Raw genomic sequence first — 26,703 nt, forward strand, 5'->3', positions numbered from 1 at the left:
TTTCATAAGTTTGTAGGTACAGACATCTGTTGTGGGTGTTCTTGGCAGTTTTTATGAGGCTTTTTTAATAGTGTTCATATCGATATCGGAATTATATCGTATCGACCGAAATTAAGAAATATATTGTGATATAAATTTTGGCCATATCGTCCAGCCCTAATCAATGGAGTACCACGGTGGTACTACAGGGCATTTGTCAATCAGTGTTTGAGCTCAATTTAATTTTTGTGAAATATAAAAAATATTTTTAAGCAAAAATACAACATTAAGTTAACTTCAACTTCAACTAAAGCTAACCTTGTGAAGTTAAAATACAACACTCAAGTTTAGTGGATGCTCTGTCTCTGCATGAACTAATTTTTTAAAGACCCCAGTATTAAAGATTGATTTTATGCAAATTTTTACATTGCATTTTCTTCGTATTGTTTAGCCTGAGTGTTACAACCAAATGTAGAATGCTACAGATCAATACTAATAATAAATCTGTTTCCTTTTATTTATTTATTTTAAAGGAGTCTGGCAGTGGGGACGATGACCGCCGATCCCAGCCCAGAAGGTAAGAAAACCTCGTTCTGAAACCTTTCTCAGTGGAGCATCATAAAAACCAGTAGTTATAAAGTCATAGACTAAGTCAAAGAAAGTTGCCACAATAATTGTGCTGGGTTGTCTATCACAGAATTTCTTCTGTATCACTGGGCCTCAGATGAGATAATGTTACCAAAAACTGTTCTGGTGTTGCATGGCAGTTCTGGAGTATAAAACAATCAGTTGTACATAATCAAAACATGCATAATGCTTGATGTATACTTTATATTAATCCGGTAGTTTCAATATATTAATAAGTTTTAACTGCAATGGCGATGGATGGATGGATGGATCGATGGATGGATGGATGGATGGATGGATGGATGGATGGATGGATGGATGGATGGATGGATGGATGGATGGATGGATGGATGGATGGATGGATGGATGGATCGATCGATAGATAGATAGATAGATAGACTCCTGCATTATTACATAATGGCAATACATTACTTTAATGGACTGACAGAAAGTAAAGAATCTCTCACTTTCATGATGTCATTAAAAAGTAGAAAAAAATTATGTAACAAAATCTTTCCCTTAGGCGGTTACAATGTTACAAGATCATTTTCTCTAAAGATATTATAGCTCTATGGTGTCTCAGATTTTTACAGCTCAGTAGCTGTGTAAGAAATCAATAGCATGCTGTCCTAAACTGAGACGTCACTTGCTCTTATCTCACGCCCACATCATATTGTTTCTGTGTTGCAAAGTGGTGACATTTTAATCAGACATCCTTAAAATGTAAAAGACTAAGAGTATACTTCCATTTTTTGGCAGAGTATCGAATGTGATGGGAAGTTCTCATATGTCAGTGTCATTGAATATGCCATCAGACCTCTTTAATAACACAGACATGCTGTGTATACATATATATAAATAAATTAAAACTTGTATATAAATAAATGTATTAAAACTGTAAATATATTAAAAACTTAATTTTTGATTAGTAATATGCATTGCTAAGAACTTCATTTGGACAACTTTAAAGGCGATTTTCTCAATATTTTGATTTTTTTTGCACCCTCAGATTCCAGATTTTCAAATAGTTGTATTCTCGGCCAAATATTGTCCTATCCTAACAAACCATACATCAATGGAAAGCTTATCTATTCAGCTTTCAGATGATGTATAAATCTCAATTTCGAAAAATTGACCCTTATGACTGGTTTTGTGGTCCAGGGTCACACACACAATATGTATATATATATGTATATATATGTAATTTATCTCCAACTCAAACAGTTTTACTGTGCCTGCATATTTACTTCATTGTAAAAATGGTAATCATTCTAATATAGCATCAGAGTAAATTGTAGGTAATAGATGGGTTCGACTGAAGCTTATACAAAACTATAAGCTAATTGTTTTACTTTTTATTATAGATTTACTTTAAGAGAATTACTTGTCTTACTTGCTTGTCTCTAAGCAGGAAACATTAGACTGGCCTGAAGAAAAATAACGCTTGTTTAAGCAAGTCTGATAAGCTGTGTTAAAAAGGTTTCAGAAGAGGATGTTTTTTCCCTTAAGATTAATAAATTGCAGATTGCAGAATTGAGTATTTAATTGGAAATGTCAATCAACACATATACTCTGTAAGAAAAAATAGATTATATTCTAGGTCATTTTAGCTTGTGCCTGTCTACTTTTAGAGGATTTAAAAAAAATAAAGTAATACTTTTATTTAGCAAGGATGGATTAAATTGGTCAAAGGAGACAGTAAAGACATTTGTAATGTTACAAAAAAATCACATTTCAATTTATTTTTCAATATATTTCAAATAAATGCTGTTCTAAAATAATAAATTATCTGTTTTCAAATTTTGATGATAATAATAAGAAATGTTTGAGCACCAAATCAGCATATTGGAATGATGTCTGAATGATCATATGACACTGAAGATGGCTGAAAATTCAGCTTGCCATCACAGGAATAAATTACATTTTAAAACAGAAAACAGTTTTTTTATTATTGTAAATTGTAATATTCTCTTTTTTTTTTGGTCAAATAAATGCGGTCTTTGTTAGCATAAGAGCATTCTTTTAAAAACATTGAGCAATACAAACAAAAATCATTTAAACAGTAGTGTACAAAGTCATTCTTATTTATTTTATTTTTTTAGATTTCACTCCCTTGTGGATTGCAGAAATGAACTTTTAATGAATTCTCTCTCTCTCTCTCTCTCTCTCTCTCTCTCTCTCTCTATATATATATATATATATTTGTAATCATTTGTTATTGCAGGTGTATAAATAGAAACTTTCTTCTGTGTAAAATACGTATTGACACAGGGTCAGTCACGTGTGTTCTGATAACATGCTGATGGCCTTTAGTCGAACAACCTTTTAATGGTCTACAGGTGCTATTGAACATTTTTCTTGTATGAACAGCTGTGTTTTATATGTACTACTGATAACATTCCCACAATTTCTGCGAAATCCCTTTCACACACACCATAAAATTTGCATAATTGGAGATGTCTCAGGGATTTTTATGGGCGTTCTTTCATGTAACATAACTGCTGTTTGCAAAATAAATAGACTGATTCCTTTACGGTAAAGCAGAGATGCCCAAACCAGGCTAGTGGGCCAAAGTCAGCCCATGATGACCATGACAGCCCTCTACGAACACCTTGGCAATTGAATCATTATCCAGCTTTTTTTAAAATCTGAATGCTTTTCTCCATCACCTACTTTCGCTCAGCATTCACATTGGTCTAGAGCTATTAATTCTAACACTGCAAATTTGTTTTCTGAACATTATTCTTTACATGTTACCAATGATATCCTTAACGAAACTGATACTGAAAGTTTGATTGAAGGATTTTATAAAGCTTGTTCTACATCTTTGGACACTGTTGCTCCGCTTAAGCATAAAAGGGTAAAGGGTGTTGGCCAGCCATGGTTAAATGAAACCACCCGCACTCTTAGACAAGAGTGTCGGAAAGCAGAGCGAAAGTGGAAAAAAGATAAGCTACATGTTTCCTTTGATATCTTAAAGTTAAGTCTCTCTAATTATCAAATAGCAGTAAAACATGCAAAATCTAGTTATTTCTCTGTTAATTGCTGATTGGTAAGATGTGCTTGACGGATTGTGGTGTGGAAAATTGTGCACTGATGTTTTTAATTTTATTAATGAAAAACGTGGCAAAGTCGTCAGCTATTAGAGTTGATGCAAAAGGGGGAGGAGGAGGACAAATGAGAGATGAAAATGTTTTAATGCGTATGCGAGAGTTAGACGAATTGTTACATTTGTTATGGTAGTATGTCCTTTTAGCAGTGGAGACATTAGCAGAGAAGGAAGAGAGGAGTGACTGATATACGTTAAGGTCAGTAGGATTTTTGGATTTACGCTACACCCTTTCAGCAGCCCTGAGTGAGTGTGGAAGTCTGCAGCCTGAGGTTTATCTAGATGGATGTTGAAGTCTCCAAGCATAACTAGGGGAGTACCATCCTCAGGAAAGGTTGAGAGCAGGACATCTAATTCATCCAAGAAGTTACCTAGTGGTCCTGAGGGTCGATAAACGACTACAAAATGGATTTGAAGAGGGTAGGTAATAATAACTGAATGAGATTCAAAGGAGCTGTTGATACCCAAAGATGGTAAAGGCTCCTGACGACACATTGATGTCCTAACACACGAAACGATCGGTTTGTGCCAGAAACCAAACAGTATTTATGTCATTTTTTACCTCTAATACACCACTATGTCCAACTGCTTTAAGCACGCGCACGACTTCCGGTGCGTGAGGTGTGTACGCGCTCTGGCGTAGTTTACGTTAATGGGTGTGTTGTCGCGGGAGGAGCAAATGACAGGCACAGTTTATTAATAGAAAATAAACAAAGTGTCCAGAAAAAAGGGAATCAAGTGTCCAAAATAAACAGGGGATCTGGTGTCCTCGTCGTGCTGCGGGGGTTCGTGAAGGGAAGGGCAGTGGTCAGGAAGGAAGGCGTTCCATCAAAAAATCTGCTCCTTGGTTCAATGACTCTATTCGCTCACTCCGACGAAACTGCAGACAAGCAGAACGCAAATGGCGTAAGGACAGGTTGCAGGTGTCCTATGACATTTTAAGGGAGTCCCTTTCTATTTTTCAGAAAGCTGTCAAGTCTGCGAAATTTAAATTTCTTTCAGAGATTATTTCAAAAAATCACCATAGACCAAGAGTTTTATTTTCAACTGTAGATGCTGTTTTAAATCCAGCTGTTGATGTTTTCTCTGATGTGTCTAATCTCTTATGTGAAAACTTTGTGGCCTTTTTTGTCGAGAAGATAGCAAGGTCAAGACCACAATCATTGGCAGCTCTTCAGATCTCTCCTGAAATAATTGGGTGCTCTTCTACTTGGAGCATGTTTAGTTTCATTTCCCTTCAAACCTGTAAAGACATTATTGATCATCTGAAACCTACTTTTTGTCCGTACGATAGTATTCCATCACACTTTTTTAAGCAAATTGTTGATACCATAGGGCCTGATCTCCTGTTTTTTATTAATAAGTGTCTGAGTACTGGCACGGTCCCTGACGGCCTAAAACATGCCTCTGTTACTCCTCTCTTGAAGAAACCAAATCTTGATGTGTCTGTTTTAGGTAATTTTAGACCAATTTCTAATCTCCCTTTTATCTCAAAAATCGTGGAAAAGGTTGTATTTATTCAACTTCACTCTTTTCTGGATTCTAACTCATTATATGATACTTTTCAGTCAGGATTTAGAAAACTATATAGTACTGAATCTGCTTTACTGAAAGTTACTAATGACATTCTGCTGGCTACAGATAAAGGGAGTGCTGTTGCTCTGGTCCTTTTAGATCTCAGCTCAGCATTCGACATGGTCGATCACTCTATTCTCATCTCCCGACTGGAAAATCTTTTAGGCATTCAGGGTACCGTTTTGAATTGGTTCCAGTCTTTTTTAACTAATAGGATGTTCTCTGTCTGTATTGGAAAACACACTTCCTCAGTTGCACATCTTTCTTGTGGTGTTCCGCAGGGATCTATTCTGGCTCCAACACTGTTCTCCTTATACTTGCTGCCATTGGGTTCCATCATTTGGGTTCCATCATCTTTCCACCTATATGCCGATGACACCCAATTATACCTTCCTCTTAAACATAATGATTCAAGTTCCATAGAGGTTCTGCTAGCTTGTTTACATGAAGTTAAAATTTGGCTTACACAGAATTTCTTAGCCTTAAATGAGAATAAAACCGAAGTTATGCTGTTTGGTCCAAGTGATTCCTATGATTTTGGTGATCTGGACCTTGGCGACTTAAGCTCTCATGTTACTCCATGTGCGAAAAATTTAGGTGTGTTGTTTGATTCAGGTCTCAAGTTCGATAAACAAATTAATTCTGTTGTTAAATCCTGTTTTTATCATTTACGACGTCTCGCAAAAGTCAAACCTGTTCTTTCTTTAAAGAACTTTGAAAAAGTTATCCATGCATTTATTACTTCACGCCTTGATTATTGCAATTCACTTTATTATGGTGCAAATCAATCATCCATCGGGCGTCTTCAAATGGTACAAAATGCTGCAGCCAGGCTGCTGACTGACAGTCGAACCTCCACCTCTTCCAGTCAAATGGGGGGAGTGGGAAAATGAGAAATTATTGGAGAGTGCTGCAGGTGTAGCAGTGTCCTCTGGTTTGATCCAGGTCTCTGTCAGGGCCATGAGATTTAGTATATTTATATTATATTAGAATGACTAATAATAGAAGTAATGAAATCGACTTTGTTTACAGCAGACTGGCAATTCCAGAGACCAATAGAAAAAGAAAGTAGTGTATTAGCAGACATAGGCAAAGTGCGCAGCACGGTAGAGTCTCGATGGTCTTTACACTCTTCGGTCTTCACACGAGGAGGGCTTAACAGGAGGGCTGCTGCGACCGCTGCCGCGGTATACTAACCTTTTTTATACCCATCGGACAAAACGGAAATTGAATTCAGCACTGTTTATCACAACAAAGGTCTAAGCAAGCGCACGACACTGACAAGGTATGCGATAGAGTACGAGACCAATTGCAACTTCAGCACGTCTTGTAAAAATTCAATACATTTTAATATAATATAATTGAAAATAATGCAACATTTACTTTTGGCCCATGGCCTTGAATCAAGTTAAATTTTTGGCCCCTCGTAAGAAATATTTTGGCCACTTCTGCGATAAAGAATCAACCTGATTAAATTAGGCAAGGGCCATAATAGTAAAGTTGACTAGTTTGTTGTTTTTGCTTAATAAATCCCTCTCTGAAAAGTCATCCCCTTTAAAAACATCACAGCTAAGGCCATGCATGCAAGCAGTCATCTCAGGTGTTGCAATGTCTTGCAACATACATTAAATTGTGAATAATTTTCTTTAATCATAAGAACTTATACTGTGTGAACACCCTAAGTATGTCTGATATGAACCTAAAACCAGCAAATTATTAAGGACTACCTCAAGACCACTTAGTTGACAATTCATTCAGACAACTCACAGACTAGTACAGCTGATTTTTTATTATTTTTTTAAAGAGATTTTACCACCCCTACACCAAATTAACTAACCGTTAGGTGTTTTGACAAACAATATCCCAGTTGCTGTACATGGCCACTCTTTCCTGGATAACTATTATGACCGTCAGGAAGGCTCTCTGAGATCATATCAGATTCGTCCTCATTTTCCATTCACCGACGTGAGCCATGACCTAATGAATCCAGTTCATAAAACCCCTTGTAAATTATGTCTGAGACCTTGATCTGCTTGGTCCTATTGATTATACTCTGCAGATAAGAGAGATCCTGCCAGTCAATATAAAAGCGTATGTACTTAGATTTGCATTTTGTCACTGTGAGTTTGTATTAGGGTCAGAAATGAACTTAAATGAACTTACATTAACAAAGGTGGCATATGTGTATCTACATGACAAATGATATTGCTCATGATATTGTAATTAGGTGGCAATGTCACTTCATAAACCTCTTACTTATATCCAATCTGTACTTTGTTGTTTATTAGAGAATTCACAGATGTGCAGAATTCAGTCTTTAAATTGCTTTAAATTTAGAATTCATTGTTTACAGCGGTGACTCATCCAAACATCTCGGAGAGAGGTTAGTTAGTTAAAACGCTCAACCCTGCAAAACACGTAAAAAGAAATCTGATGCAGCGTGAGTAGATCTAAATGCAATGGTGCAATCAACATTTCTCATTCTTTCTCACATTTTATTTTAATCTCGACAGCCGTAATAGATTTTGTTTATTGTGCAGAGGTATTTTTTTCCCCTTTATCTTGAATTTGTTTATTTTTGGTCATTTTGATGCCATTTTTAAATCAAGTCCCTGTTAATTTCCATCCAAGGTTTGCACAGAACAAAACTACATTATTTTGTGATCAAAATTCAGAGCAGAACAATTTTGCTGCAGTTGAATTGACAACAAATAATGCTCTGCTAGTAATTTTTTATTGTTTATACAAGTTTCACTGAGAAAAGCAGTATTTGTATTTTGATGACCATAGCAACCGGTACTGGTTTTAAATACATTGCCATAGCACATTGTCACATGACCGTCAACCTAAATGCCTTGTGTTTCACGTTTGGTTTAGGATTTCAGTAGCTTAGTCAGTCACAACAGGGAAAACTGGGTAGTACAAAGCGCAAGTGCGACCCATGGGGAAAAAAACCTATCCTGTCCCCTACAAAGGGCTCCCATGAGTGCTATCGTTACCAAGGGAAATTCCATCATCTTTCCTCTGTTACCTGAAAATAGGACAGCCTTGATCAAACAAACACTCGTATAGAGCTAATAGTTTGTTTAAAACCACTTACTGCGATTTCCTCACATTTATTTGTAGATTCCCCCCATTGTATAACTATGTTTCAGTGTGTAGGGCTCATGTAGTGTGAGGCTATTATCATTCAGTGTTTTGATCACATCAAATACACTTTGTTGTTTGAGATAATTACATTACATGGTCCCTAGTCTCATGTATTTATTTAGACTATATTTCAAATGCAGCTTAGACTGGATAGACACAGACTGCAGATTTTATGATTTCTTCAGCTCATTTTAGGTTTATTGCGGGTCGTATCAACCACTATAACGATTATATAAGACTACTTAATAGTCATTTTGCACCTTATTATTACTTTATAATACTTTAAATGACTTTAAAAGACTTTATCATGCAAATATTGGAAAAAAAAATTCAGTTTCTGTTATATTAGAATCAATTTACCGAAAGCTCTATATGCAGTTCATTTGTGTTTACTCTGTGGGTTGATAAGGAGTCTGGTGTCCACCAGAGCACGTGTGTCCTGACTCCGCCCACCATCTCAGTGTCTGCCTGTATTTACTCGCAGAGCAGATAGATACACCAGAGATCTGAGCTGAGAGAGTCTACACAAAACAACACTAGCTAATACATGATGTAGTTTTTAATGATGAGTTACCACTGAATTTGCTCTGAATACATTTGCTTTGATTCAATCAGTCACTCTGTTGCTCGGAGGAACTTGAGGAGTTGCCCGTGTGTTTTAATTGTTTCTTCAGCATGTGGTAAAAGGATGGGAAAGCTTCAGTGAGGGTTTCCTCAACTCTGTCCGACATAAAGGATGACTTTAGGTGGTTTGGCGACTGCTTTAAGCACCTCCACAGAATGCCTGTCTACACACAATGGAATACAAATACTGCTGCAGAGCGGCTTAATTTACCAGGACAACATCAACCGGTTGTAAGTTTAAAAAAAATACTAGAATGTTTATCTTTGGACTATTTTTTAAGTCATTTTCTTTTTTCTTATCTCTTTTTTTTCTTTTATCCTTATTTTATTTCTTCAAATTTTTTCTCTTTTTTGCTTTTCTCTTTTATTTTCTTTTGCACATTTCAGAGTCCTTTTTTCTGTTTTAATTAATTTATTTTTATTTTATTTGGGTTATTTTGGGAGTTCTTTTCTTTTTTTTATTTAATTTTATTTAATATAATTTATTTAATTTTAATTTAATTATTTTATTCATTTCATTTCTTTTTCTTTTCTTTACTCTATCACACACTGATTCCAAAGTTCAGTTATATTGCGATACCATTGAGCTCTTTATCTGTGATGACTGACTACTGTTACTTCATGTAATGAAGAATGTTCAGTTTATCAAGGAACTAATTACAGACTTGATTTCAGATGATTTTTTCTATCTGAGAAGCATGTTATGTGTATGTTGTGTCACATGGTGATTGAGGCAGTCAAAACAAAGTATAGTCTTACACCTCACAGCACTCCTACACCATCTTCCTGTCCTCAGTAAACAGGAAGTCCTTGCCACACACGTTTTTATCATTATGCAAAAACGAAACATTCATTCCGTTTAAGCATACTGCAGATCACACAATCTCTTTTTAAGTGTTAAAAAAAATCTGGTGCAGTGCAAAAGCATCATTACATTTGAGCATTGTTTGTGTATATGCTTAAATTAGGATAGCATTGTTGCAAAGTGTGATCTAAGATTTGTCCTTTTTTGTCTTTACATGCACAATGTTATTAAGTAGTTATATGTACAGAAACTCTCAGAAACATTCTTTTGAGTCTTGATTCATATAAATCAAAAAGATCAAAATTGTGTGGGATAGTAACACCCATGAAGCTGCTTTCAATAATGACTTTTGATGCCGTCAATGCACACACACTTTGATTAAGTGTTCGGTTCACCATTACACGTTTGTCATCTCATCTTTCTGTCTTTCCCCTCCCTTTTCCTGCTGTAACACACAAACCACTGCTTAAAAGAAACCATGTGTGTTAGTATTTCATCATACAGTGTGAGGAGACAGACGACCGTAGATTGAAGTATGGTTGGACAGTTCTTGACCCCTGTCAAACTGTAACTTTATTTGTATGCTGTTTTGAGTTTGTTAGTTACTGTGGTGGGCATTCACAGGATAGTTTGCACAGTTAAAATTTTTTTGGGGATTTAACTTCCTCATTGAATCTACTCAGATTGCTCACTCGCTCTCTGAACCGTAGTTTAGTATGTCCAACTCAAAATAACCAAGAAACGTTACTGTGTTTGTGTCCTTTTTAAAACCAATATTGAAAATGTACATTTCAAAGGTTACTGAAACTAACCTTTAGGAATAAATAACCCAGAAATTCTGTTACAAACCTATATACCTTTCTTTCTTCCATGAATTACAAAAGTAAAACTTTTTTGTCCATATAATGAAAGTGAAAGAGAGCTGTCCAGCTCTCTTTCAAAAAAAAAATCACCATGAAAGTGGTCCACACAACATTTGTATTCCCCTGTTTTGTTTTTTAGTTTTCTGAATCCATTCAATAAGTTTGTGTGATGAACATTCAAAAATTGAACGACAAAACTTCACAACTTGATCTTCTGTTTCACTTGTTGCAATACGGAACAATACAGAAGAAAAGGGCATATAATAGTAAATCACAAATAAATAAATAAATCACAAATTATCCCGTTACTGACTGATTCATATGACAACACGTTAAAAATACATATTCAGAGTACAGTTTGAGTTTTGTTCTAATAAATTGTTTAATAAATAGCAATTTAATTTGAAAAATGTATACACATATATGTATATGTGTATATATATGTATATGTGTATATATGTATATGTGTATATACATTGCTTCAGTCCAAAAGAAGTGAAATAAAAAGTGCCCATCCTTAATAAAAAGTGTCTCACTCGGCTCCGGGGGGTGAACAAAGTCCTCCTGTAGCGAATCAATGCGTTTTTGTAAGAAAAATATCCATATTCAAAACGTAATAATCACTTTAATCTAGCTTGCGCTCACTGTTGTACACGGAAGCAGATCCGGGCGGATGACATAAGACGTCGGCGTTGCGCATGCGCCGCTTAGAAGTGACAAACGCGGAAGCGCAGGGGAGAGATCAAAACAAAACAACGGTCACGAATTAAAAGTACAAAACAAGGATTTGTTAAGAAGAATGTCGGAGGATTTCAATATAAGCCAAGGTGCGACTGGTTTTCCTTTGCTAAAGTAAGGAAACTTTGCTTCCTTTGCTCCTGTTAACAAACGTTGGTTTTCACGAGACTCACCGGCGCATGCACAGCGCTGACCTCATACCTCATCCGCCCGGAACTGCTTCCATGTACAACTGTTGGCACACGCTACATTAAAGTGATCATTACGTTTTGAATATGGATATTTTTCTTACAAAAACACATCGATTCGCTACAGGAGGCCTTTGTTCACCCCCCGGAGCTGTGTGAGACACTTTTTTTTTATGGATGGGTGCTTTTTATTTCACTTCTTTTGGACTGAAGCACTGCAACACCCGCTGAGTGCCATTAGACAGCTTTAAAAGATCAAAGACAATTTTTTATATAACTCTGACTGGATTCGTCTGAAAGAAGAAAGTCATATACACCTAGGATGACTTGAGGGTAATTTATGGGCTAATTTTCATTTTTGGGTGAACTAACCTTTTAAGACTGGTTTTGTGGTCCATGGTCACATATATATAATATGTTTTCAATACAAAAAATGTGTATTGATGTATTGTTAATATTTAGAAAGCTCTTAGGCCCAAATATGCTGCAAAAACAAAATCTTATAAGAAATGACACTTTATAGTAGTCATAAAAATAACGTAGCAGGTTCATGATTAACAACAGATCATTAAAGAGATGCGACAGACTTTAGACACACAGTCACATGTACATACTCCCATAATACTTCATTCTCACGCTTTCAATCCGACTTACAATAACACCCTCATAAAAAGACAGATGGTTACCACATGACTCAAAACAGCAGCCACACATGCACTAAATGAATCCGTGCCTCTCTCACTTCTCTGTTCTCTCTGCTATTCACACCCGCTCTTGTTTTACAGTCTGCATAGTCTGAATGTCATTGATTGGAGGGAGATATGTTGCATGGGATTACCCAAAGAACAGAAACTCGCACACACAGATCCCCCAGCTGTCGCAGTGATGGGGAACAGAGTGTTCTTGTTTGCGTCCTGCACAGAGAGTTTGGTGTGTGAGCTAATGCCCTCAAAAAGGAGTCCTCCCATATTCCCCTACTGAACTCAATGTCTCATGTTCCACTCGGGATGTAAAACCCATTAGAATTCATAGAAAAGATAGAAATAATACAGTGTTTCTTTCACATAATAGACACAGTTAAGATGGATGTTTTCCTCTCATGGCTAATTTAAAAACAAACTGATTTCTCAATGCAAGCAACTACTTTTTAAAATTTCACAAAATAACCTCTGAGAAATGCACCAACACAATTAAATAAGATTAAGCATTTGTTTTTCTGTTCTGTTTAGGTTCCCTCTCTTAAGTTTAACTAAATTTAATTTATTGTGTTTTGCTGACATCATAACATCATGTTCATAGCAACATTTGCATGTGCAAGCACGCTTCAAAAAATTTAAACTTCTATTTGTATTGCAAAATATTACAGTGTAAATTATGTAAAGATAGTAACACAAAACAAAGTCCAAAATGCATACAAAAGTTTGGGGTCCGTAAGATTTTTTAATGTTTTTAAAAGTCTCTTATGCAAAACGATCTAAATATCTATTATACAAAAATACAGTACAGTCATGGCCAAAAGTTTTGGCAGTGACATAAATTTTGTATTTTGCAAAGTTTGCTGCTTAAGCTGTTGTGGTGTTCTTTCACATTGTGGAAAGAACATTGGCCAAAAAAAATTAACTTTTCACAAAAAAAAACAAATTTCACAGTTTTTTTTATCCTGACACAAAATGACCTGCTAACATTAATTGACTAATCATATCAGCAGCACATGTGAAAGTGTGAATGAGTACTAGTCAGGTAAAATCACTATCATACTAATTAGATTGTAAGAGCAGACTGATTGCTATAAATGGAGGGAAGAAGTGCTTCCAATCATTGTGTACTTGTTAGCAATGGTTACCTCCAAAGGAACACGTGCAGCCATCATCGCTTGGCATCAAAATGGCCTCACATTCAAGGAAATTGCTACAAAGAATATTGCATCTGAAAGAACCATTTACCGGATCATCAAGAACTTCAAGGAGAGAGGTTCGACTGTAGTGAAGAAGTCTTCAGGACGTCCCAGAGTGTCCAGCAAGCGCCAGGGCTGTCTCCTCTTGAGCAGTCAGCTATGGAATCGTGTCACCACCAGTGCAGAGCTTGCTCAGGAATGGCAGCAGGTTGGTGTGAGAGCATCTGCATGCACAGTGAGGCCAAGACTTTTGGACAACGGCCTGGTGTCAAGAAGGGCAGCAAAGAAGCCACTTCTCTCCAAGAAAAACGTCAAGGACAGACTGAAATTCTGCAGGAAGTACAAAGATTGGACAGCAGAAAACTGGTGCAAAGTTATTTTCTCTGATGAAGGTCCCTTCCGACTGTTTGGGACATCAGGAAAAATCGATTGTTCGGAGAAGAAAAGGTGAACGATACCATGAGTCCTGTGTTGTGCCAACAGTGAAGCATCCTGAGACCATCCATGTGTGGGGTTGCTTTTCAAACAAGGGAGTGGGCTCTCCCATAATTCTGCCCAAAAACACTGCCATGAATAAAGAATGGCTGTTTTTCAGGAAACCATAGAAACATGTGGAAAAATAATCTACAAATAGTCAAGTCAAGTCACCTTTATTTATATAGCGCTTTTAACAATACAGATTGTGTATTATTTCATAAATAGAAATCTTTTATGTCTTTACTGTTATCTTTGATTAATTTAATGCATCCTCGCTGATTCAAAGTATTTCTTCAACCCCCCCCCCCCAAAAAAAAACGTACTGACCCCAGACTTTTGAACGGAAATGTATTAATATTCAGATAAACGCTATATTTCAATTTCTGTCTCTTTCTCTGTCCTCAGCATCAGTGAAAGCTTCCTAACAGTAAAAGGTGCTGCCCTTTTCCTTCCACGTGGGAATGGCTCCTCTTCCTCCTCCTGCTCCTCCAGAATCACAGCACAGCGCAGCAAACATGCAGGTAAGGGCGTTCGTTAGACAACACGTGTAAAATAAGCAATTAAAAAAATTGGAATATTTATAGTTAATGAACAATTTGAACTTTTGGTGCAGGGGACCTTCAGCAGCACCTACAGACAATGTTCACATTACTGCGGCCAGAGGACAACATCCGCCTGGTGAGCACCACACACACACACAGTAACTAGCTCGCCACCAAAAACTAGTGAACTGCCCATAGAGGGTACATTTTTGGGCATGGTTTGGCCAAAATCAGCCAACACTGCATGAATCCTTCACATATAAGAATGACCAAAATGGGCAAGATGTAAATCATATCATAAAAAGTCAAAAGGCTTAAAATACTGATGCTATGTTTTTTCTGACTTAACTCTCTACTCTCCCTACAGGCTGTGCGGTTGGAGAGCGCATTCCCGCAGTGCACCCGTTACATGGTGGTGGTCTCCACTAATGGCAGACAGGACACAGAAGAGAGTGTGGTGCTGGGCATGGACTTCAGCCCCTCCGACAGGTTTGTGTGTGCTACTACTTTTACTGTTAAGTTAAACCAATCAAATATAGTAACAACAAATTATTACATTTTGTGTTCGTTGCAGTTCCTGTTCCATAGGCATGGTGCTTCCTTTGTGGAGTGACACACGGATCCACCTGGATGGTGATGGGTAGGTGTGGCAAATCTGTTAAAAACTGACACATCTGACTCTCCTGCAGGTAGTTCAGATAGTGTTTCACTCATCTTTTTTCTTCACAGGGGTTTTAGTGTGTCTACAGATAACAAGATACACATATTCAAGCCTGTATCAGTCCAAGCCATGTGGTGGGTGCCTTTCCTTTTTTCCTGAGATTCAATAAATATAAATGTAAAAAAAAAGATTTTTTGTGCATCAATATTTTGAACACTTACTGAAATTTGTTATCATGTTTCATTGTCATTTAATCAAATACAGTTAGATATTTAAAAAATAGTCATAGTCAAAAGTAATTTGCCCTCTATTCATGAAAAAATTGTATTGCTCCATTAACTTATTTTTATGTATTTATGTTTTGTTACATATTTTATTATTTTTATTTAAAAAAACTATGCATTTATTGTAAAAAAAAAAAAAAAAAAAAAGATTAATTATTGTATAATTCAATTATATATTTTTAAATAATTAAAATTATAAATATGAGAGCTTATTATCATTGAATTGTTAAATTATTTGACCCTAGTTTCATGTCATCTATCATCCCTAGGCTGTTAATTTGTTGCCTAAGATTTTGATCTAATATTGATACTGAGGTACTAAAGGCTGATATTGTACCAAAGAACATTTTTTAGTATTAGTCCAACCCTGATATTTACATTTACATTTAGTCATTTAGCAGACGCTTTTATCCAAAGCGACTTACAAAGTAGAAGCAATCAGACCAACGAGAGAGCAACAATATACCCCTGTCTCAAAAGCACAAATCACACAACATATACTACTATTCAAACGATTGTAGTCTGTAAGATTTTCTCTAAAGAAATTAATACTTTATTTGAACAAGGATGCCTTTATTTGATCAGAAGTGACATTAAAAGACATATTAGAATGACTCCAAAGATTTCCATTTCAAATAAAACTGTTCCTTTGAACTTTCATCAAAGAATCCTGAAAATATGGCTTCCACAAAAATATTCACAACACCAGTCTTTATGAAGACTGGAATAATGGCTGCTAAAAATTCAGCTTTGTCTTCACAGGAATAAATTACATTTTAAAATATATTCAAAAGTTCATTTAAATTATAAATTGGGAGAACGGGCATCATTTTATGACAGAATTTGAAACAAAATAGCAAGATAAGTGAGTGGAAAGATGTGTAGAAATCATTAACAGATAACACAGGAAGAATGTAAGAAAAATAAAATGGGGCTTTAATGCCATAACTATTAAAGGGAATGTCAAGGCATCTTATCTGTAGAATGAACAGAAATGTGCAAACAGTCGCTACAAATCAATATTCAATTAAGGGAGATTATCCATACTGATTAGAGCTTGTGTCAATGAGGTCATAGCAGGTATTACCAGCTCAATGATTGGTAGTGAAGACAAAATCTTGTGATAACATCTACTATGCTCTCTGTGTCCTAAGAGAGGAGCTTAGAGAAATGTTTTTTTCTTTTACACTCAACCTAGGAAAACTGACCCAACAAACCTCAATGATGTACAAACAGAATCTAACTAACTGCTGCAAGAAAAACTGACCGTAATCTTACCCACAACAAGAGAAACTCGAAATTATTCTTGGATCACATTAAAGAAAAGCTGATATGGTGGCATGGTTTGATATCGAGCACCTTTTTCTCTCAGGTCTGCCCTGCAGTCTCTTCATAAGGCCTGTGAAATGGCCCGCTGTCAGAACTACTTCCCAGGCAGCCTCTTCCTGACCTGGGTGAGTTACTACCAGAGCCGGGTGACTTCAGATCAGGCCCTCATCAATGAGTGGAACGCTATGCAGGACGTGCAGTCCCACCGCGCAGACTCACCTGTGCTCTTCTCAGAAGTGTGAGTACTAATTTGTGAATGGTCCTGCAATTTGAGCAAACTGATGCCAATTTTGATGCATCATGGAACTTTATATTTTAGAACAAAACACTTTCTCTAAATATGGCTAATAGATAATATAATATATCTTTTTCTTGCAAAGTTGTACCATTTGATGTGTTAAGATTTGCACAAATAAATTTTTTTTTCAAGTGATGTAATGTTAACAGAATTTTGAAAGTGTTCTTTTTTAATTTTAAATTTTTTTGCTTTGTGTCTCCAGGCCAACCGAGCGAGAAAGAACAGAGAGACTCATCAAGACTCGTTTGAGAGAGATCATGATGCAGAAGGACCTTGAGAACGTCACCTCTAAAGATGTATGATGCAAATACACATCCTGGATTATTTATTTATTCAGTAGAATCTTCTCACGTGTACTCAGCTCACACGTTGTACCTGCACACACACTTCTGTTTAGATCCGCACAGAGCTGGAGATGCAGATGGTGTGTAATCTGCGGGAATTTAAGGAGTACATTGATAATGAGATGATCGTCATCTTAGGGCAGATGGACAGGCCCACAGAGATTTTTGAGCATGTTTACCTGGTGAGAGTTATGTCATCAATACATTTTAATCATACTTTTCGGTTACGTTGTACCATAAGTCATTTTTGAATTGCACATAATTATAGGGTTCTGAATGGAATGCATCTAATCTGGAAGAGCTACAAAACACCGGGTGAGTTTTGTTGACATCCTTGTCTATGAAAACACACATACCTATAATACCTGCAATAGAAACTACTTGCCAGACTGTTTAAGCCATAAATCTGTGTTATCCTTTATTATTCTCTTTGAAATCTGTTCCTGGTGTTAATGATTACACAGATTTTCCATTATGTCTTTGTGTTTACTATCAGGGTGCAATACATCCTTAATGTGACGCGGGAGATCGATAACTTCTTTCCAGGCCTATTTGAGTACCACAATATCAGGGTTTATGATGAAGAGGCCACAGACTTGCTGGCTTACTGGAATGACACTTACAAATTTATCTCTAGAGCAAAGTGAGTATGAGTAACCTCTTAATGCTCACTTTGGAGTAAAACACACAGGTGTTCTAGCTGTAATTGTTATACAAAGATGTTTATTAACAAAGAACTTGTGCTCTTTCTAAATACTTATGTTACGTTTGTTATGTCAGAATTACATTTGTGAGATTGTACTCTGAATCATTTTGGTATTGCTCATAGTTATGAGCAAATTGATCCATCTTTGGCTGTGTTGTTAATGACAAGAAAATACTTTATCAATACATTAATTATATGGATGTATTAAAATTCTGGCCGATATCAATAAGACAATAAAAAACAACAGATAACTAATACAATTATATTAATAATTATTATATTAAATATTACTACAATATTAAAATTCAAAACATTAAAATAAAACAAAAAATAAAGTATAGTTTTAAATGTTAAAAGTGTTAAATGGGCATCACAATATTGTACAGTATTAAAAATGGAAATTTATTTTGAGTTTGCATTTAACAGTGTTATTAAATGATGTTATTAAAGACTAACTTTGAGCGAGCATTAGATGACATCAAAGGTAATCTAAATGTAAAAATATGGGAACTGAGCTTTATGTCTAGTATTGGTTCGATATACAGGATATCCAGTATTCTCTCACTAATAACTCACTAATATCAGCCAATAACCAATATTCTTTCGATATTAATTAATACTAATTAATTCATCTCAATATGCATTTGCAATACTGACTATAATAAAATTGCATATTAAAATATGTTGAGGTATCTAACTCGCTTTTACTGTTGAGGCAATCGCCATTTTGCTGCTGGTGTTCTTTTAACATAACGTCACAACAGTGAAGTGAAAAAAACAATCAAAATGTTTTATTTAAACAGATTTCAAGGAATTTTACATTAGAAAACCAATGAACAATACAATTGCTGGAAATCCAAATGATTAAGAACTTCAAATAACATCCATTACACAACATGAAGGAATAATCATAAAGATAAACTATTAGGAATACTGAAGAACTCAGATTTTTCATCAGTTATAATTACAGGTTCAATAAAGGCATGAACATTTTTCAGTAAGGAACTTGAAATGACTGTAATTCTGACATAATGTGAACACTGCATTAGTATAAAAGCCAAAACCAAAGTATAAAATCCAAAGTTTCAGGTTTAAAGTCTCTTTTTCTTTCTCTCTGCTCCTTGGTTTCAGATAAAGTCTTAATTTAAATGAATTGTTAACCTGTGCTTTAGTTTTATTTCTCCAAGGAATGTCATGTTGTCAGTACTAGCACTACATCCATATTTTAACACAAGACTAATATGATACCTACAGGAAAGCAGGGGCGAAGTGTCTGGTGCATTGTAAGATGGGCGTTAGTCGTTCGGCCTCCACTGTGATCGCATATGCCATGAAGGAGTACGGCTGGGACCTGGAGCAGGCCTTTGAGTATGTTAAAGAGCGGCGAGCCGTCACCAAACCCAACCCATCATTCATGAGACAGCTGGAAGAGTATCAGGGAATCCTGATGGCCAGGTAAATGTGTCATTTGAATGCGTGTAGTCATGTGAATATCAGGAAATGCCTGTGTGCATTCAAATATTTAAACGTGCAGGTATGCCACTCACTCTAATGACCACAGACACGTTCACTTCCATTATAATGACATGTTTCTTTTCACAGTTGATTATAGGGCTCTGATTGTATTCATTGAGAAGTTACAGTGGCGGTTTGACCACATTCCACTTAGTAACTTGTGCATCTTTGATTGTGTGCTTGCGTCTCAGAGGTTGTAGGTTTGTGCATATGGGCTTTGGTGTGGGTGGGTATTTTACACTTCCTGTAAAATCACTGAATGGGATTATTCACGTTTTTTTAGGTCTGACAAAACCACTCAAGATGTGAAAAGAGCCGTATTATACATGTTTGTAACATTTTTCACTGACGTTAGTGTTACACCATTTTCCATTCTCATTCTGACCCATTATAAGCAGTTCAAACTTTTGTTTGTAAAAGTTTATAATAAGAAGAAATGTTTCTTTAGCATTAAATCGGCACATTAGAATGATTTCCGTAGAATCATGTGACACTGAAGACTGGAGTAATGGCTGCAGAAAATTTAGCTTTGCCTTTACAGGAATAAATTGCATTTTAAAATATATTAAAATAGAAAAGAGTTATTTTAAATTGAAATACTATTTTACATTATTACTGTTTTGACTGTATTTTTGATCAAATTAATAATGCACCTTTGAAAAACATTTGAAAAATCTTACCAACCCAATACTTTTGAACAGTAGTTTGTTTATTGAAGCATGCTCTTTTATTTTGGTAAAGCAAGAAAATCCTGTCTTCATGATATGGACAATTTAAGATTAACAAAACTTCCAGTGAGGTTTCAATAGTTAGTTATACCACAGTTTACATTTTTCTGTCATTTAACAGTCTTGCGCCACAAGCTGGCATGTATATACTGCAAATAATGTGTTGTTACAGTCAATATTCACTCAGCTGATAAGAGCAGAGGGTGTGAAATAAGACAAATGTTCTATGAGTGACTCTGTGCTCACCTGCAGAACAATGTTATAATTCATTAGTAGTTTGCATCAAAAACAGCTTTTTTTTTTTTCACCAAAATATTAATACTTGTTATATAGATACACTGAGGAATTTCTGGGCTGTTAATAATGAATAATTAACATAAACGTGAAACTTAAACAGAATATGAAAAATGGCATTTGCTACTTAAAGCAGATAATCCCAATTAAAACTAGCCCAAACACAACATAACATGCTGCATAGATCTTGAAAAAATCCTCACAGTGATGTCACCTTGGCTAAAAACATGGAATCCTTTCAGCTCATGTCTACACACAGTGTGCAAGCATGCACATTGACAAGTGAGACTGGTTAGGTCTTAAGTGCACCAAAAAAATAAATAAATAAAAATGCAACCAAAAACAAATTTATTGTAACACGCTATCAGTTAGAATTATCATCTGTAATTCTACTTTAATTACTTTCAATTAAAATCAAATTTTCTTAATATAAAATAATTTATCAGCCACCAAAATATATTGTAAACCTTTAGTTCCTTTTATACCTTGCTATTTTCAGTAGTTATACCGACTCCTGGATGGTTTGTTTACCCAACCTTTCCCTTTCTCCATACTAGCAAACAGAGACACAATAAGTTGTGGCGTTCCCACTCGGATAGTGATCTGTCAGAGCACCATGAGCCGCTCTGTAAGGCCACTGCTGCACAGTCTCTCGGACGCTCCTATTCCCGCAACCAGACCTTCGGCCAGACGTCACCCTCAATACAGGAGCTACTGCAGACTCTCACACCCACCTCAGCCAGTGCTACTGAAGCTAAGGGGCAGACAGAGCCTGATACGATACCCTGGCCAGATACCCACATTTACAATGGCCTGGGCAACCCAGACGACAACCTCCATGAACCCACAGAGAACCCTTCCCTCCCCAGACCCAGGGCTGCCACTGTGGTCCCAGAGGCCAGATCTGATGTCACCTCCATGACTATTGCAGAGACTTTCCCGTTGGGTCGTCCTCATCCACCCGCCGCTGTACATAACCCACCCTCGTCCCCTAGGCTTCTCTCAGATGCAAAGACAATGCAAGGTCTGTCTGAGCAGCTTGAGGTGTCCATTCTTGTGCCTTTGGAGAAGTCTAGTCCAAAGGTGCTCTCATCTGTGAGCATTAGGAGTAGGACTCCTGAGCCCTGCACACAGACCCCGGATTCTTCAGGGCTGCAGGATATCAGCCAGCAAGTGCCTAACACGGAGACGGACTGTGTGGGGCTAAGTTACAGCAGTGATGAAGACCACCACCCCAGTGCCACATTACACAGAGCTGGGCTCTCTATCACCCCTCCATTGACTCTAAGCACAGACCGCATTGACTTCTTCAGTGCCAGAGAGAAGTTCCAGGGCCTTTCTCAAGAGGGTCAGATCTGTGGGACTTCTGAGCAGGTGGTGCAGCAGACACCTCGGGACAAAAGCCCGAGTATAGAGACCAAACGGCTACTTCCTGACAACCCTATCAATGAGGAGGAACAGAAAAAGGCAAGGGGGTATTAAAAAATTGTGGGAATGTGCAGTCTTGGTGTAGTTTTGGAAACTTCCCTAATAGGGATTGATAATTTCATCATTTATTCACTCTCATGCCATTCCAAATCTGTATGACTTTCTTTTGTGGAACACAAATGAAAGATACTTGAATAATTAAGACATTTAAATAATGCAGGTTTGGAACAACATGATTGTGAGGGTGAGTAAATGATGACAGAATTTTTGGTGAAATGTCTGTTTAACCCTACAATGCTATAATTGTTTAATTAATTTCTTAAAGGGATAGTTCACCCAAAAAATATTTGGGCGAACTATCCCTTTTAAGAAATTAATTTTTAAAATCATAACTAAACAAGAGTTTATTTACTTTTATGTTAATTCTCAATTAAATAAATTCAACCTCTATGAATGACCTTAAATGCTTATTTAGACAGCTGGTCAAAGCTTTGAATGCATCTGTCTTAATATTATGTTATTGTCCTGCAGCAAGGGAATAATGTTCTTGAGAGTAAGTGCCAAACTTTATTAAAATCAGGTTCCGTTCCCATACTGTGTCTCAACCTAATCATGTTTGAATGAAGTCATGTCCCACACTGCCACCCACTGTTGATGAGAAATGTTGAATGGGATCCTTCATCTGTCATGGTGCTGATCAGTCTGCTGCAGTTGCATTCAGTTTTCATGCACAATTAGAGTGAAAAGTGAAGTGTGTCATTTTTTTTAATGGTAAAATACTTCCTGTTTCAGTTTAATGTTCCTGTTTAAACTAAAAGTACACCAATCATATATTGACTTACTAAAAATGTTTAACAATAGCTATTTTTTCATGCAAGTTACAAATTTAATGTATATGGAAAGAACAAAAATCGAAACATTGCAAAAACAGTTTACAAATAAAACAGCATTTCCATCTGATGTGCTCAATAGATGTCACTTCTCGGAAAATTGGTGCAAAATATCAGTGCCAATGGAAGTTGGAATCACTGGAAAGGCCACTGTGGCTCTTTATTAAATGTAATTTATGTAATGAATAACAATATTTGAAATAAATGAATACATTTAAAATGTAAAAAATGACTTGCAGGTTAGAACACTCTGATGAACTTCCTGCTTGCTAGCTCTAGACAGCAGATGTCTTATGTTCATTTCTGGGAGTCAAGATATTTGACATGCTTTGGCTCCTGCATTTCAAAATGACCAGATAAACATGTTTTCTTTTATGAACTATTCAGTCACACGACTCATTGACGCAAAGTCACATGGCTTTTTTTGATACACAGAAATGTATCCCACCACCCAGAATACCATAGCAATTACATAGTAACTTATTGGCAACTTTCAAAAACCCTAGTATCAAGGCTGAGCTTAGCACGGTCAAGCACCACTCACATTTTTGCAGTTCCACTTTGTGCCACAAGAGGCATACAAATTGTACACTTCACCTTTACATCACAAAATAATGAAGGTATATATTCAAATAACCACCCCATGTCCCTGTTTTTCTGCTACAGGAGAGCTGCAGTGTCTCAGTCCATAATATAGTTTCAGAAATGGATTCAATACGGCACAGTGTAACCCCTCCCCCCCCTGCTACCAGCCAACCTGTTTCCAGTAGCAGCAGTGAGGAAGAGGAGTTCACACAAGCCACATCAGAGGAAGCTGAAAAAGAGAATGTGGAGCATGGGAAGGACCAGCAAAGCAACTGGCCAAAGGGCACCGTGCGGCGAGCCACCAGGGAGCTTGAGCAGAAGATCAAGCAGGAGGTCTCATCAGTGGCACTGGTGTCCTCGGCCCCCGTGTGTCCCTCGCGACGCTCCCCCGTCAACACCAGCAGCAGAGAGAAATCTGAGGAGACCTCATCTCACACACACCTCACACCTGATCCAAGCACTGTGTCAACACGCCATCACCAGCCTCAGAACAACATGGACAAGGTGGAGAAAGACGAGAGTCTTTCAGCTGATGAGGACAGAATGGGAAGAGAGTGCGAGAGACAACTCAGGGAGGGAGAGCGCATGAACACCGGCCTCACGCACTCAAGACAAAGCCATTCCATTTCGTCTAGCTCGTCTCTGGCCATGGTTCTACAGCTGGAGGGAATCACCGAGCAGGAGAGTTACACAGACTCTGATTGTCCACTGGGACGCTGTCCAAAAGACATGAGGGAAACCTGGGAGACCCTGAAAAAGCTTGGGGCGTTCCTCTGGCAGGTGAGTGGCTGCTCGGACAGGCGGCTCAGCCAACCGTGGTCCAGGAGGGAGCAAAGAAAGGGCCGGGCTGCGCGAGAGAGGACCAAAGAGGTGGAGGTTCGGATCCGGCAGGCTGGCCTGACCCCACCCTCAATGATGAAGCGCTCAGCCTCGTTGGCCAAACTGGGGTCTTTGGAGCTCTCGCCTGTTGACCTGAGCGAGCTTGACTTAAGTCCTGCCTTACTCTCTGCTCCCACCAATAAGCCACGTCCCCACTTTTGTAGTGATGATACCTCAAAAAAGAAACGCGTTTTGCCCCATTGCACTCCTGCTGTCCCTTACTCTTCTGCCTATCCTATTTCTTCCACTGGATCTCATATGCTTGGACATGCAGAGAATGATGATAAGACTGAAGAGGCAGAATATAGTGACTATGATGTCATGCCCATGCCACTGCCACTCTCCCCACCCTCCAATCAGTGTTGGAGGCGGGATAATGCACAGGAGGAGGCATGTTACGCCCAGTTACCTGCTTCTGCCTTGATAACCGTGGCAACACGCCAACAATATGGGAGGACGCATCCCCTGCAGAGGCTGAAGAAACAGACCATAAACCCTTACCACACTATGTGACTTTTATTCTGTGTGTGAGTGTACGTGTGTTTGTGCCTGCCATGGTGAGTTTGTGATTAAAGAGATAGCACACCCAAAAATGACAATTCTGTCATTTACTCACCCTCATGGCTATCCAGACCTGTATGACTTTTTCTTCTGTGGAACACAAAAGAAGATATTTTGAAAAATGTATTATTTATGTTTTTTTGTTTTTTTTTTACAATTAAAGTCAGTGGGGTCCAAAATAACAGATTATGGACCCCATTGACTTTCATTGTATGGACAATAACATTCTACAAAATGTCATACAGATTTGAGTTGACATGAGAGTGGGTAAATGATGACAGAATTATTTTTGGGTGAAACTATCTGTTTAAATTGCCACGCATACCTCAGTGGGCCTTATCCAACTGGAAATCAAACAATGTGGATATTTTAGAGCACAATGTGATTTGAATGTTTTTGGTGGTATTGATGGCCTATAGAATAGGAACCATGTAATCCCGACCCATCATTTGAGTAGAAAAAAATTGCTTGAGGAACAATGAAATGTTATGACTGATATACTTTTTGCACAGTGTCTACCAGGTCATTCTTTGCGTACTATGGTAATACATTACCATTTCATCCTTTACATTGTCAGTCTATGAACGAAAACCACAATGTTCTCTGCTGAAATGGATTCTGGAGGTGTGTGTGTGAGAGAGAGAGAGGAAAGAAAGAAAAGAAAGAGTGTGTTTGTTAAGGGTTGTAGGAGAGCCATCGATGAGTATTTTTAAATGCATTCAGAAATGAGTGACGTAATTGTGTGTGTAAAATTATTACAGATGTGAGATTATTGTGTTTGTGCATGTTGGTTTAATGAGAATGGGTTCTGTGGTACTTGTAAAATGTAGAGTTTATGGGCCTCAGTGTGTGTATGTATATTTTGTGGATGTGTATGATATGTATACTTTTAACATGAGTGTGTGTGTGTACTTTCTGTCTATTTTCAACTTCGGTGCAGTTTCTTCCTTCAGCATTTTCTGTTTTGTTAAAGACGCAACAAAAAAAGACATGGGGGATTTTAATATGCACTTTTTATTATTGTTTTAAATTTTTTTTAAACTGTGGTTTGTATTCTGGAAGCATGTTTGCAAGAGTATGTATTTAGAGTTGCTTGTAAGGGTGTTTGTTGTACAGTGCAAAAAAGAAAGAAATCTGAAATATGTCTTTCTGTTTGTCGTAAGACTGGACAAATATTTTCTCTTTTTTATTGTGCTTAAACTGTGACAATTAAATAAAATTTCAAATGGACAAAAATACCTTTGGGTGGTATTTTTGACCAGGTTCCCACAGTCATAAAAAACTTTTAGAGAAAAAAAAAAATATATATATATATCTCACACACGTTATATATATTTCTAGATATTCTCATCTCTAAAATCTAAAATATTTAGTCAGGTAGAACTCTTACACTTGTTAGTCCACTCTCTATTGGTCCAGTCTGTAGGAGATGGAACCCTGTATTACTCTGAAAGTATTACTTGTTCTTACTGTTCAGGACACAGTTAATGTTTAACTGATGCTTGCTACACTTTAAAAGCTGAACATCTCTGCACATCTGATCAGTCATAATAGACCAAATATAATCAGGATTCCGACAGCCATTTCGAAAATAGACACACCCCCCCCCCCCCCCCCCCACCCCCCCCAG

General features: G+C 37.1%; 1 protein-coding gene across 3 annotated transcripts in view; it reads left to right on the forward strand.

Moving 5' to 3' along the window:
* LOC107728952 (protein phosphatase Slingshot homolog 2-like) overlaps positions 1 to 25,161 on the forward strand; it is a 33,562-nt gene extending 8,401 nt beyond the window's left edge. Inside the window, exons 2-15 of one of the 3 annotated variants that reach the window (XM_016539290.1) lie at positions 513 to 556; positions 14,435 to 14,550; positions 14,643 to 14,707; positions 14,939 to 15,060; positions 15,146 to 15,211; positions 15,301 to 15,366; positions 16,889 to 17,083; positions 17,346 to 17,439; positions 17,541 to 17,669; positions 17,756 to 17,802; positions 17,984 to 18,130; positions 19,448 to 19,648; positions 21,288 to 22,197; positions 23,715 to 25,161. In XM_016539290.1, coding sequence (XP_016394776.1) covers positions 513 to 556; positions 14,435 to 14,550; positions 14,643 to 14,707; positions 14,939 to 15,060; positions 15,146 to 15,211; positions 15,301 to 15,366; positions 16,889 to 17,083; positions 17,346 to 17,439; positions 17,541 to 17,669; positions 17,756 to 17,802; positions 17,984 to 18,130; positions 19,448 to 19,648; positions 21,288 to 22,197; positions 23,715 to 25,025 — 3,513 coding nt within the window. In that variant the 3' untranslated portion in view covers positions 25,026 to 25,161. Of the gene's footprint in view, positions 1 to 512; positions 557 to 8,974; positions 9,296 to 14,434; positions 14,551 to 14,642; positions 14,708 to 14,938; positions 15,061 to 15,145; positions 15,212 to 15,300; positions 15,367 to 16,888; positions 17,084 to 17,345; positions 17,440 to 17,540; positions 17,670 to 17,755; positions 17,803 to 17,983; positions 18,131 to 19,447; positions 19,649 to 21,287; positions 22,198 to 23,714 lie in introns of those variants that run through there. The other 2 variants (XM_016539288.1, XM_016539289.1) reach the window with 2 other exon arrangements.
* Positions 25,162 to 26,703: the final 1,542 nt, after the last annotated feature.

The sequence above is a fragment of the Sinocyclocheilus rhinocerous genome, unplaced genomic scaffold, assembly GCF_001515625.1.
Source record: "Sinocyclocheilus rhinocerous isolate Xijiao unplaced genomic scaffold, SAMN03320098_v1.1 scaffold908, whole genome shotgun sequence".
Classification (NCBI taxonomy): domain Eukaryota; kingdom Metazoa; phylum Chordata; class Actinopteri; order Cypriniformes; family Cyprinidae; genus Sinocyclocheilus; species Sinocyclocheilus rhinocerous.